This window comes from Dermacentor albipictus, chromosome 5 (genome assembly GCF_038994185.2).
Source record: "Dermacentor albipictus isolate Rhodes 1998 colony chromosome 5, USDA_Dalb.pri_finalv2, whole genome shotgun sequence".
Classification (NCBI taxonomy): domain Eukaryota; kingdom Metazoa; phylum Arthropoda; class Arachnida; order Ixodida; family Ixodidae; genus Dermacentor; species Dermacentor albipictus.
In genome coordinates this window covers 51,193,291-51,207,036 of record NC_091825.1, presented here as the reverse complement: position 1 = coordinate 51,207,036, position 13,746 = coordinate 51,193,291, and the positions used below count along the sequence as shown (strand labels likewise).

The window sequence follows — 13,746 nt, the reverse complement described above, 5'->3', positions numbered from 1 at the left end:
ATTAATGACGCATGGGTATGCCGTCAAAGCGGATCGAGAAATAAGACAAGTCACGAGGCTATGAAACGCAATGAAATCTGACATCGCTAAATAAGGAATGGGCGAAAAATGGGAACTCATAGCCCGAAGTTTATCTCAAGCAATTGGACTGTGACAAACTAAGACTTGGCGCAGTGAAATGCCTGACTGCACGCCATGCTCACACCTCTGGACACACCTGATGTTTTTTTTCGTTTTTTTTTAATTGGTTAATTCTTGTTAAGAGATTAGTTGGCCTTAGCACGAAAGTGAAACCTGTATTCTAAGGAGAAGTGGCAGCTTTCTCGCGCATTAGTAAATACGAGTTCATAAGTAGGCACATTCTTATGTTATTCGTAAATAAAAGTTCATAAGCAGGCACATTGTTCTGTTATACACTGTTTCGCTCGAAGGGCAAAGCCATCACAGCGATAGCAAGCACGCGAGCCATGTACTGCAGCGCAGCGTATAAATGGAATCCAGGAGGCTGCTATTCGCCGTAAGCACAACCGATGTGGCGGTGAGCGCGTATGTGGCGAATCTGCGGCGTTCTCAAAGCTGTGGTGGCATTGCGCGCGCACGCACCTATGCAGTTGTTCAAAGGCAAGCGAACGCGCGTTCGGCAGGCGCCATCTCTGGGCGCGCGACAGAAAAGCGCATCACAGGTGGGAGCACCGTTTTATGCGAAGCATACCAGCCGCACAACCACGCTCTTCCTTGCTGCGCCGCGCGCGGCCGCGCAGCTACCATATGACGTCATAACAGCTGCAAAAGCGGAGGCTCAACTCGTGCGCTCGCTAGCGGCCGCGTAGCTACATAGCCGGGTCTCAGCTCGTGCGCTCGCCTGCATGAGTTGTTTCTTCGTCTAGCCGAACCAAATATAGCCAAGCAACACCAGTTCACCAGGCTAATCAGTGGTTCAACAACTAAAATAAAGGCTAGTATGCTTCGCATCCTGGGCTTAACCTTATTTCCTTTCCGCTCCTTTCCAACCGCTCCTAGCGATGCCCCCCCATTTCGCGGGAAATCCCTCCCTCCAGCCTCCGTGTCGTCGTACCGTCCTCCCAAACAAAACGGCAAAGTGCCGCCATCGCGTAGGCATGCCAGGTAATTTGCGTGATGATGACTGTGTGACGCGTGTGAAGCGCACCGATTTTCCGTGGAGCCCAGCATAAAACACTTTCGTGTAAAAATTCAATCAACGGAACCGCAGAACATGGTCAGTTGAACGGATCTTCAACTCTTACGTTGATGTGTAGACGCGGGCTTAATGTTGATTCATGCATACATTGTAAGGCCAGTAATAATTCTTGATCAGCACTTCATGAAGGATTGCTGAGCATCTCCTGCATCGGTTTTGTCGAGCAGACATTTTTACTCTACGCTCTCATAAGAAAACAATAACGGTGTATTGACTTCGAGTTACGAACTGTATTTCAGCAGCGAACACATAAAAATAGACGAGAACTTGCCGCGCGTATAAAGTCACAGTTTTGGCCGACTGGCGAAGCATAGATCGCAATAGCAAATTATTAGACAGCTATACGAAGTAAGGTTAGTCATTTTATCAGCGTCTTAACTGCTGTAAGCATTTGCTCATTAACTAAATTAGGAAGCACGTCGTCGCGCGCGCACACGCAAACAGGAACATATCTCAATCTATGACAGCGGAGTGACGCTGTCAGAACGCTGGCGTGGTGAAAAGCGCCAGTAGCGGTGAGCGCCTCCCCTACTTGCCGCCTCTCGCTTGAGTGAACTAACGTGCGAGAACACAACGCACACGAAGCTATCAGCAATCTCCGGTTGGCTGACCGTCGAACCAAGCGCAGGTTGCCTCCAATATAGGGTGCGCGCGACCACCGTTGCCTGCCGCAGCTGGAGTAGCAGAGGGGATGTGCAGTAACCTGCCCCTTTCCCCCTTCCAAGCGCGCACATCGGCCCGCTTCCGTCCTTGCGCGCATGAGAAGACGGTGCGCACCCGCCCCGGCGTCCTTCCTTGCGCGCGCAAGAAGACGTTCGCTCATGAAGTCGCCGTCTTTCTCGACTCACCCTCGCAAGCTTTCGCTCGCGCCTACACCACACACCGCGTCGCCGCGATGCTTCGCACTTGCACTTCATACGGAGCATTACGACGACGCCTATGAGGAAGGCGACTGCAGAAATTCCCCTAGAGTGTCCATATAATTGCCCATAAAAGGAAAAGGCCAGCTGACGTGGAGCGCGGCATATATACACAGCATATATCAGGATATATAATGTTTTATTGCGATAGCAACTATATATATGCACACTCAAAGCGCATTTTTGCCGTCGCCGTCAGCTTGGGTGTCGGCGTCGCCGTGAGGCTCCATATAAAGTAGAAGGGCGATAAAACCAACTCCGCTCGCCCTACGCTGTGTGTGTGAGTGAAAGCGTGCGAGGGGAGCCGACGATCGCGGCTCAATCTCGCCCGTGCGAAAGGGACGAAGGCGAAGAGGGAAGAAGGCACCACACGCGTGCCTTCTTCTCTGGCTCGCGAGGCATCCTACGTTGCGAGGCGCCAGGGGGAGTAGAGGGAGAGGCGGCGTAAAGTCCCTTTAGGGCGGCGTGCTCACCGGCTGCTACTGCGCATGTGGCGGCTGTGCGCGGGTGCGCGGCCGTATCTCGAGAGCCACCTGCATTGGCGGCAGAGTATGCTTACTTCGGTGGCTCGGAGCTTTGAGCATGCTGTGTGCCCTCGGCGCTCGCTCTGCGTTGAAGCGATAGTGAGCACGAATGTCACTTCACCTGCCGTGGTTGCTCAGTGGCTATACTGTTGGACTGCTGAGCACTAGGTCGTGGTATCGAATCCCGGCCACGTCGGCCGCATTTCGATGGGGGCGAAACACCCGCGTACTTTGATTTAGGTGAACGTTCAAAACACCCCAGGTGGTCAAAATTTTCCTTCATACGGCGTGCCTCATAATGAGAAAGTGCTTTTTGCACGTAAAACCCCATAATATTTAGCTTCCACTTCGCTCGCTGCTGCTGCTCCGTTTCCTCACGCCAGCGTTTTGACAGCCAGTGCCCGCATTCATCGAGTGCGATGTGTTTGCTTTGTGCGCTGACACCACGTTTATTAATTTAGTTAGCAAGCTAAAGTTTACAAATTCATACGACGATTAATGTACTGTCCTTATTTCGTATGGTTGTCTGCTAATTTGCTATAGCAATCGATGCTTCGACTTCCGGCCGGAACTGCGCCTTTTCTAAAAAAAATCGTACCTTGTAAATCTGAACTGATGGTACAGCACCGGAATTTCCCTGGAAGCAGGTAATGTTCAAAGAGAAGACATTGTTAGAAAAAGAAAATTAAATAAGACTTTGTTCCCAAGAAATTTAAAGCGATAAAGAAGCAAAGTTTGAAATCCTATTAGACGTCCATTTTTTGCTGGTAGCCAGAAAACATATAATGTAAACAGGACCTGACTCAGTCTTTTAATCAGTGAGCCACATGTTCCTCTTCGTTAACTAATTATGATGAAAGACTTCAACAGCCACTCAGCTTTTATTAAAGGCTGATAGCGACATACGATGACGTTGTTTTTTCTCCGTGTTTTGTTTAAGCAGATGTCCCTGAGGTTAATCACCACGTAGGGGATCTGTGTCCCAGGCGTGTTGTGGATTCGTGGATTGTGCCCTATATTTATTGAAGGAACACTAAAGGCAAATATTAAGTGAAGCCAAAGTGATACAATAGTGCTGGAGAATCACGAACGGGTAATATTATCGCGAACAGAGCCTTAATAATCGAGAAATTGAGCTAAATACAGGACATGATTGGAGACTTCCCCAGCACGTTCAAATACTTGCCCTATGACGAAGGCACTCCTCAGTTAAGTTCTGTCAATAGTACTCAACCACTCATTGCAAAAAAAAAAAAAAATCCTCGTATTATGAGACGAAATGGAATGATACTTCTCCAGTTCTGTTTCATTTCTAGAAAAAAAAAGTCAATAAAATTACCTTTGACAAGAACGCGGGCGGTCGAAAGGTATCGTTTTCGATTGACTCCGCGCCGCCCACACTTTCGCATTTCAGCAATTATCGCGTAGTGCTGCGCTGGTTTTGCTGGCTCGCGAAACTCGCGCAAACTGCAAGTAGCAGAGAATTCAACTTCCCTGTGATGTCGCGGGACACACGATCGGTCTACACCACTTGAGCAAAAAGCAGCTTCAGCGGCGAATTCACCTATTCACTCTTGGCTCGGTACTGCCGTCTGTCGGGCGCCGTTTTACTCAACGGCGGCAGCAAAGGGTGACGATGGCGTATTCAACGTCACCACTCCCCTGGTTGGGTGGCGGGAGATTTGAATCACAAAAAGGGATTCGGACTCTTCAGATGCAATTTTCTCGCAAACTGAGTCTTTTGTTGGCACGAAACAAACGATGCGAGATTTCTGGATTGGTATTTAAAATGTCCACGTCGACTTAGTATTTGCCTTTAGTGTCCCTTTAAGTACAATTTCCCAGTCTTAAGTATACAAGAGAGGCATTTTTTCCTCACCTTTGTCATAGAGCCCATGTGCGCACAGAGTACACTGTACACTGTCATTGAAATCCCCAATGCCAGCGCTGAAAATGCAAAAGAACTTTGCAGTCCCGTTCGGTTGCAGCACTTGCTGTTCTGGATAGGAGTCTCAATTTTTTTCGCTTGTGCACTTGGTCTGGGTGATCTTGCGGAATAAGTGTGTATAAGTGTACACACCAATCTAGCAGCTGCAAGACTTTACCCAGTCCTTCATAAGACTCCTCTTAAAAATAAAACGTACAATTGCCAAAGCCTGTTCTATGTAGGCACCGTTTCTTACAGACACACTTATTGTGCAAAGAGGTAAAATGCCCCCATCAAGCAATATCATATATATATATATATATATATATATATATATATATATATATATATATATATATATATATATATATATATATATATATATATATATATATATGTATATCATATACATATGATATATACATATGATATACATATATATACATATATGTATATCAAGCGATATATATATATATATATATATATATATATATATTGTTGATTCCATTCGTCTCATTGTTGATGATGAGATGATAGCAACTGCCCAAATTGTCTTGCTGTGAACCCTGTTCTACTATCTGAAGGGAACTTCCCTGGTTTCCCGGCAGCAAAAAAAAAGATTATTTTTAAGCAGAAAATGTAGGCGTTGTTGCTTTCACTTTTGTGAGCAGACGCCCACACATAGCGAGGGCTTGGTCAAAAACCAAGTGGAGGCATATTTTTGTGAACCGTATCCAAAAAGATCCTCCAACGATATCCATTGCAAGGAGTTTGGAGGTTCTTCAGGTGGAGGGAGTGAATCAAGCGATCTGTACTTTTTTGTTTTGTCTTCTTTCATTTCTGGCATGTGTAACAATGTCGAGTGTCGCTGGTAACGTTTGTTATTAGGAGAATATTATCATGGAGACAGGAGCAATAATGTCTTCTTCATGCCGACATGCCCGAAATGTTGACGAACGTTCTTAGGAATGGTTGGGTGCAATCTATGATGCACGTATATTTCCTTAATAATTTATTTTTGACGATATGACTATGTAGTTTTCTAGCAAGTACATTCCTATGGGCGCTGGTTGTTATAAGTTCGAAACAAATTAAATGCAGATATTAGAAAATCAAGATTTGAATACTACATAACAAAGTTTGCAGACATTACGGGTAACTCACGGCTAATGTGGCAAACCGTGAGGGAGGTACTCTCGAAAAATTTCCAGCACAAAAAGGTTCCGTATCAAAACGACGCTATGACTGACAACGAAGTCGCAAATTTATTTAATGACCATTTCATTGCAGTCGGATCATGCGATGGGAATTCAGTTGATTCACCGTGCGAGCAGTTCATTGCATCAAACGCCGCAAACACATTGTTTTTAGCACCCACTGACGAACGTGAAGTGCTAGATATTATTCTGACACTAAAAAATGGCTGTGCTCCAGGAGCAGATGAAATTAAACCGAAACCTCTAAAGGCTGTAGGTGAAATAATCAGTTGTCCGCTCTCTCACATTTGCAACATTATTTTATCTACAGGCGTTTTTCCGCAGAAAATGAAACTGGCCAAAGTGACTGTTGTGCACAAGGGTGGCCCAGTGAACGAACTAACAAATTATAGGCCTATATCAGTACTACCAGTATTTGCAAAGGTAGCCGAACAGGTTATAAACAAAAGATTCGTCCGTTTTCTCACCGCGCAAAATATTATAGCCGATGAGCAATTTGGCTTTAGGAAAGATAGATCAGCCGAAACCGCACTCCTCGGGATAAAGGAAAAAATTCTAAACAACATTGAAGAAAAGGCACACACCCTGGGAATTTTCCTCGACTTCAGAAAGGCATTCGACTGTGTTCAGCACGATGTTCTAATAAGAAAGCTTCCACTTTACGGATTCCGTGGCGTGTCGTTGACCTTAATTGAGAGCTATTTAACGTCAAGAGAGCAATTTACTGTCATAAATGCTGCAGCCTCACACGTAAAAACAATAAAATATGGTGTGCCTCAGGGATCTATTCTCGGACCTGTACTCTTTATTTTATACCTGAATGATATTGTGAATATACCAGGCAGCGAAAACCTAGTGTTGTACGCTGATGACACTAATGTCTTTTTCTCAGGTATTGACCCCTACGCGCTCGAAAGAAAGGCTAACTATTGGTTGACCGGCTTGAGTACATGGTTAAAACTAAACAAGATGCAATTAAATACTAGTAAGACCAAATACATTCTCTTCAGAGCAAAAGGTGTAAAAGCTCCTGACAACCTAAACTTAAACTTTGAAAACACTCAGCTGAAACAGTGCTCGCAAATTCGTTTTCTAGGTGTTCTGTTTCAAGAAAATCTCTCTTGGAATTCGCATGTTGATCAGCTTCGAAGTGATCTTTGTCGGGCGGTTGGCATTTTAAACAAATTGAGATATCTCCCGGCGTCCATAAAGCGGCAAATATACTATTCATTAATACATTCCCGTTTAAGCTACTGTTCCCTTGTATGGTTAACGACGACACAAACAAATCGAGATTCCCTCTTTGCAATTCAAAAGCGGGCGTTACGAGCTATTGGGAAAATACAGTTATTGCGCAGCTGCTGGCCCTTGTTTAGGTCTTATGGAATACTAGAAATAAGTAAACTGCACACATACAAATTATGTCTGGAAATATTACGCCAGTACAAACTAGACAAAATAACCTTCGAAACCACCTATCACACTAAACTTAGCACATACGAACTTAGGAAACAATGTATGGAAACACCTCGTGTACGCACTAATTACGGTTTTCAGAGGTTAGGATGGCAAATTCCTGACTTAATTAATCAATACCCTATTATTCTGGATACTGTACGCAGCACTCCCTCTATACGTAAATACAAAATGTTAATTAAAGCAATGCTCATAAATGAACCTTAAAGGTGAAAACTGAACGTATACCTATCACTAGTGTGTTTTGTAAATACTGCTATGGTCGAATTGTGCTTTGAAGTATGCTGTTTTGTTTTTCCGCCGAAAGCCTGTGTTTTTGTAAGGATGTCTTATGCATTGTGTAAAAAATATTGAATGTGTGTTCTATTATGTAATGCTCTTTCTTGATTTTTGTAGCCTGTGGTGCCGCCTGTCATCCGGGTGGCGTGGCCTCGTCAGGCAAAGTATGCCTTTTGCCACGTCACCCTGGACAACCTTTTCGTTGTCTTAAATAAATTCTGAATGAATGAATGAATATTCCTTCAGTGCGGTAGGTAGCCCTAGCGAGTGCATCAGCTTAAATGTTTCTTATGCTCATCTAGTGTTTGAGGTTCACCTGGTGCATTGACAGCTTGAACAACCATCTCAAGACATGACCTTGAAGATTATCTACATTCTCCAGCCACTGGAACGCAGAATGACCCGTTGGGGCCATGAACGGTTTGCCATTAAGGTAGCAATGCTTTTATCGATCGCATCCACGATCGCAACATATTCTTTTTCTGTGACTGCGCAGGTAATCTCGTTCTTTAGTAGCTTATGCGAATAATAGACAACGGGACGTCCACTGCCTTTGTCATCTGACTGCTTCAGAATGACACCAATCCCGTCACCGTATGCATGGTGTTAAACGGGGTAATCATTTTTACATTTAAGGGAATTTTTTAAAGCGAATATTTCTGAATTTTCAAAAAACGGCTGTGGCACATATCATAATTCTAATCCGAAGAGGCAGTCATTCGAAGTGGCAGTCGAATTGAAAGAGGCAGTCATTACAAGCACAGGAAATGGGAACCCATATTTAACTAAGAAACAAAAACTCAATAATTAAATTTCTAATTAATTAGTTTATGGCACATATTGCAATTTACGAATTCTAGCCAGTGAGTTTACAAGACATAACCACTTAAAATGAATTTCGAGAATGACCCCAATTTCCGGATATTATAAGACAGGTGTGGGACGAAACAGATGGCTGTTCCAGTTACTGTTGTGCTTCAATGCACAAAAGAGCTTTTTGTTAAAAAACAAAGTGGGTGAACAAAAGCGAATTCTCACGGCAACATTGACAGCGAGTATCTACAAATCCCTGTCATTCCTGAAAGTCCTTCCAAGTTGATACGCCTTGCAAGCTCATCGGCTACGATTCGTAAATTGCCATATGTACCGTAAAGCAAATAATTAGGAAGTTACGTAGTCAATGTTTGTGAAATAATTGAATGTGTGTTTCCGTTTCTCGTGCAAGAAATGTGGGCCTCTCGGAATAATCCAGCTCAAGGACTACAGTTATCTCATTTGCAACAGGCAACTTTTAAAGATTCCGTAAAACTTGAAAAATGATCACTCGGTATAACGTATAGTCTTGAAGCGTCATATAAGCGAAGCATTCGTTCTTCAGTTATGCGCTTCTTGAGTTCCAGGAAGGTTCGTTTGCATGCTTCTGTCCCCGTCCATGTAGTGTCCTTGCGGAGCACTTTTATAAGAATACGAGCGACTTCACTCAAGCAGTGTTCTGGCTGTAAGTGTTTATGGTGCCGTGAAAACTCTCGAGGTCTTTCTCTCATTTGCGCGCTGGGAAAGTGAGTATGGCAACAACGTTGCTTTCCTCAGGTGTCACGGTTCGTTGTAAAATTCGTGTCTCCAATACTCGATGCCGGACTTTGCAAAGTGGTGCTGTTCGCGTTTCAGTTTGATATTCTCGGCCTTTAAAACATTCAGCAGTCCCTCGAGGTGTCTCAGATGCTCGTCAAACGTCGATGAGTATAACACAACGCCTTCAAAGTATTTGACTTCATTATTAGCCGGATGCTTCGCTATTATTGACTTCATAGCTCTTTCAAATGTAGCAGAAGCGTCCTTTATTCCGCCGCCTGTCATCACCAGTCATTCATAATAGCCGTTAGTAGGGATTAGTGCGGTTTTCTTAATGCCATCAGGATGTATTCGGACATGTCAGCATCCCGACCTTACATCCAACTTAGTAGAAATCTTTGCATTTCTCAAGTGGTCATGAACATTAACACTACATGGAATCAGTTGGTAATCAGGCACCGTTGCGGATTTCAGCCTGCGCATGGTCAATACATAAACGAGTACGTCCTTCACCTTCGTTTTTCGCTAGAATTACGGGTTGGCGCAGGGGGACAATGAGGGGTCCACGACACCTTGCTTATCAAGGGCGTCAAATTGTTTGCCGATTTCCAATTTTTCAAGTTGCGAACATCGGTATGCATGGCACTCGATAGATTGCAACAGCATTGGTAAGTGCGATCATTTGTTGTTCAAAAGAAATGCATTCAATAACCGCCTTGGATTTCAAGATGATATCTTGATATTTAGGTACAATACATTCTAAACAATGACGAGCCACTCTGTAAACCGGTGTTCACGCACTTTCCAACAAAGTTGTCGACACTGGTTCCTCGCTCTCTGTGATGGTTACTTGTCAGGGTCATGAAAGTGGCCTTCGCTGTTGTTAGCGCTGCCACGGAGGACGGCGGTTGTTGTCGCCTCGAAGTGAGCTTCTTTCTTTGCGTGTCACAGTCGGTGTCGAGCCCCGTCACCGTCTAGGCAGATTAAGAAGAGGGGGCTACCTCGTGAGGAGCAACCAAAGAGTGCGCACAGTCGTTTGGGGACTGTTGTACCACACAATATTGGGCAAGCATTCATCGCGCTTACTTGGGCTTTCCCGCATGCTGCTGGTGTCCAGGCCTACATGCGAGACGGGTGAAGGACGCAGCACTAATGATTCGAAAGTGTCTTGCTCTACGTGAAACGGGGAATGGTCACCAACCTTACAGTCTTCTCCTGTGACGAGATCGGATGGGACGTGAGTGGTGTCTGCACGTGCCTAGCATCGTCCTCCTGACAATAGGCCGGCGAACGTATTCATGGCAGAACCGCCCCATTCTTAGAAGAGAGAGTCGCCACCATCCGCCCTGTTGGACCGCTGCACTCTTAGCGCTACTTGTACGCTGATTTCTGCTATATCTCTGCATATTGTATAAAGCTTTTCATTTCCTCTTTGCGTGCCCCAAGAAACCCTCTCTCGCCCTCGTCCCTAAAGTCCCAGCTGCGGATGGCAGCTATGGGATTGACGAACCAATATATCAACAGGACGCAAGAACGCGAACGTCTTCTGCCATATCTTTGCACTGCGGCATGTTGAGCGGAGGCTTGGCGGAAGCCATGAAAGGTGAATGAGGTCGGTATTGTATGATTGTGTAATGTCCGAAGGAAAAGATGTGTCATGGCTGAGACGCGAGACGCAACGCCTTAATTAGAAAGCACGCGTAGGTATTTGTCGTCACTTCCTCCAGCAATTGCGTTCTTCAGTAGTCAAATATATATATATATATATATATATATATATATATATATATATATATATATATATATATATATATATATATATATATATATATATATATATATATATATATATATACACACGACAGGCTGGTAACCAGACCTGTTAGATGATACGCAATACCGTAATGCCCTGAACGTGGCTTGTGAGAACACACATTTTGTTACTCTGTCACTAACATATTCTTTCGCGTCATGAATTCTGCCGTGCCATCACATAATTTTCCACGCTGCCAGCGCACAATTTGTTTCACCAAATTCATTTACGTTAATTTGTACTCAACGCTGGGTTAACGTTTGTTTTTTTACCACTAGCATGTTATGCGAGGCTCAAGACGCATGCACTAGAGGAGAAAGTTCTGCTGCTACTCCTTTCTCTCAAACTGTCAGTTCAAGTGAGCGATGTTTAAATGGTAACAAAAATATTCACTAATAAAACCCTGCATTTTACCTGTGCTGTGAGTAATCCATCGCACATGTTTTTCAGCGTTCTTGTACCGATGGACAATCACATCTACGTAAAGAATAGCAGCTTGGGAGTTCACTGTAGACGACACTGTGCTGAAAAAAGAAACAGGCGGCGAATGTACAAACCTTCTCGTTCATAAGAGCTTTTTTTTTTCACTGGCCAGTGTCCTCTAATAACCTATACAAGATCACGAATTGCTGAAACCTGCTCTTATGAGCTGTTCTAGCATGAGATTTTTTTTTTATTATGGGCTGTGACAGTGTCAACTGAACTACATATTCCAATGCCAAAGTAATTCTAATCGATCTTTTGCAATTTTGTGAAAGAAAAGCTAATGAAAAAAATTTGTGAGAGATCTCACCAAACGTAGTAGATGAAGCTGGAACGCAGAAGACTAGCGCGGCGGCCGCATATTCCCTGTACTAAAAGCTAAATTAATTGAACAAATGAACGTAAGTGCATCCTTCTTTGAGAATCTACGAAAGAAGACGAGGGATAGTCTCTTCTCGATCCATCAATGATTGGACCTTCAAACTTTCTTTACCTGTCATTTAGTTTTTATCAGTTCTTTAATGTGCGAATATATATGCCTCAGAACAACGTCCTCATTTCATTGCACCATCCTCTTGTACCTCGCTGTGTAGTTCCCTCAGCACCTCTACTTGAGGACTGCCTTGACCGACAAACAAGCGATGCTTTATTTTCCTACATAAGCGACTTGCTTTTCACTGCCATGTCCGCGCCTTCATTGCATGTACCTTAAGATCTCGCACGTATTTTCATATGTTCCGGGTTAGCGGAGGGACTGCTTAGTTTGCATAGTTCGTTTGGGTATGGTAAAATTAAGCGTTTATTTGCCGTTGGCGCCCCACGCCATTTGTTTCTATTTTGTTAGGTGCGAGTGATATACAAAGACAAATTTCTATTATTTTATTTCACGGCCTCCATATCGCGTCTAGTGTAATTGTCGAATTTCTAGCGTGAGGTTTTGCAATTTAAAAAGGTGCCCACAGTGACAGCTCACTGATGGATTTGCCTACGGCATGTGTATATAAGACTAATTTACTCTCGCACAATGTTAAGGCATTGACATGGAGTCAACTATTGAATTAAATTGTGCTATATCTTATTTTAATTTTGGTGTACCGAGACTCCTCTAAATATACGCAATATTTTTCTCCCCTGCTTTCACCGCGAGCTTGTCGCGTGCCACAATTTCTGTCTTAACCATGCAGCACCGAAGACAAACTACTGCGCATTGCCTTATATTTCAAAAAAGCGCTCTGCTGAAAAAATTCTTGCCTCAACAGCAAGTCCACCACTGGCCCCGACCTCGTTAAGAACCGAGCGCTGAAAAATCTTAACGAAGCGGCCATCGAGAGCTTCACGGCATACTTCAACAATTGCTGGCAAGCAGGGCCACTACCCCGGCAATGGAAAGCAGCTAAAGCCATCTTGATTCCCAAGCTGGGAAAGCCACCCACCATTGAGAACCTCCGTCAATCTCGCTTACGTCCTGTGTGGGCAAAGCGTTGGAGAATGTACTCATGAACAGGTGGCAGAAGTACATGAAAGATTCGGGGCTTTACCCAGACACCGTCATCGGGTTCCGAAACAAGCTCGGAATCAGGACGCCATGATACAACTGAGAAATTAAATCCTCGATGACACTACCAACACGAAAGACAAGCGAGCCATCTTGGGTTTTGATCTGCAGAGCGCTTTTGATAAAATGAGACACTCGGCGATCCTGGCTCAGGGGTCATGGCTAAACATGGGCAAGAGAACATATGTGTACATCAAGGATTTTTGAACGGAGCGGACCACCTAAATCATCGCCGGGGACCTTCGGCTCCAAAAGAAGAAGCTAGGCAGTGTCGCGAGCCCCCAGGGCTTGATCATCTCGCCATTAATTTTCAACCTTGTAATAATAGGGGTGGCTGAGAGGCTCTCGGGAGTCGCCGGGGTCCGACACACCATCTTTGCCGAAGACATAACACTCTGGGTCCCAGGAAGAAGCGACGGACACATCGAGAGTGCATTGCAAGAGGCGGTTGACGCTATCGAGGAGCAGCTGGACGGGTCTGGGCTCGTCTGCTCCCCAAGCAAGTCTGAGCTGTTGGTGATTCCACCGAAAGGAGCAGCTAGGTAGCGGAAAGGCAACGAACCTGCGAGAGAGCAAGACAGTAAAGATCAAGACAAGCGGCGGTCACACGTTCCCGGTTATCGAGAAGATCCGAGTGCTGGGGATGCTGATTGAGCGCAAACGAGTGAACGGCGAGACGGTCAGCCATCTGGCGGCCAAAGTCAACACGATCATTCGCCTCATCAAGCGGTTGTTCCACAGAACGGCAGGAATGAAGGAAG

At 44.7% G+C, this 13,746-nt stretch overlaps 1 protein-coding gene across 4 annotated transcripts in view; it reads right to left on the bottom strand.

Annotated features, from left to right (window-relative positions):
• The window catches only part of LOC135899164 (sodium-coupled monocarboxylate transporter 2-like), a 113,500-nt gene that overhangs the window by 21,572 nt on the left and 78,182 nt on the right, over positions 1 to 13,746 (bottom strand). For all 4 annotated transcript variants that reach the window (XM_065428430.1, XM_070538380.1, XM_065428431.1 and 1 more), the window contains exons 10-12: positions 11,362 to 11,471; positions 4,543 to 4,610; positions 3,262 to 3,300 (exon numbers count right to left, since the gene is read on the bottom strand). In XM_065428430.1, the coding sequence (XP_065284502.1) occupies positions 3,262 to 3,300; positions 4,543 to 4,610; positions 11,362 to 11,471 (217 nt within the window). The remainder of the gene's footprint in view (positions 1 to 3,261; positions 3,301 to 4,542; positions 4,611 to 11,361; positions 11,472 to 13,746) is intronic.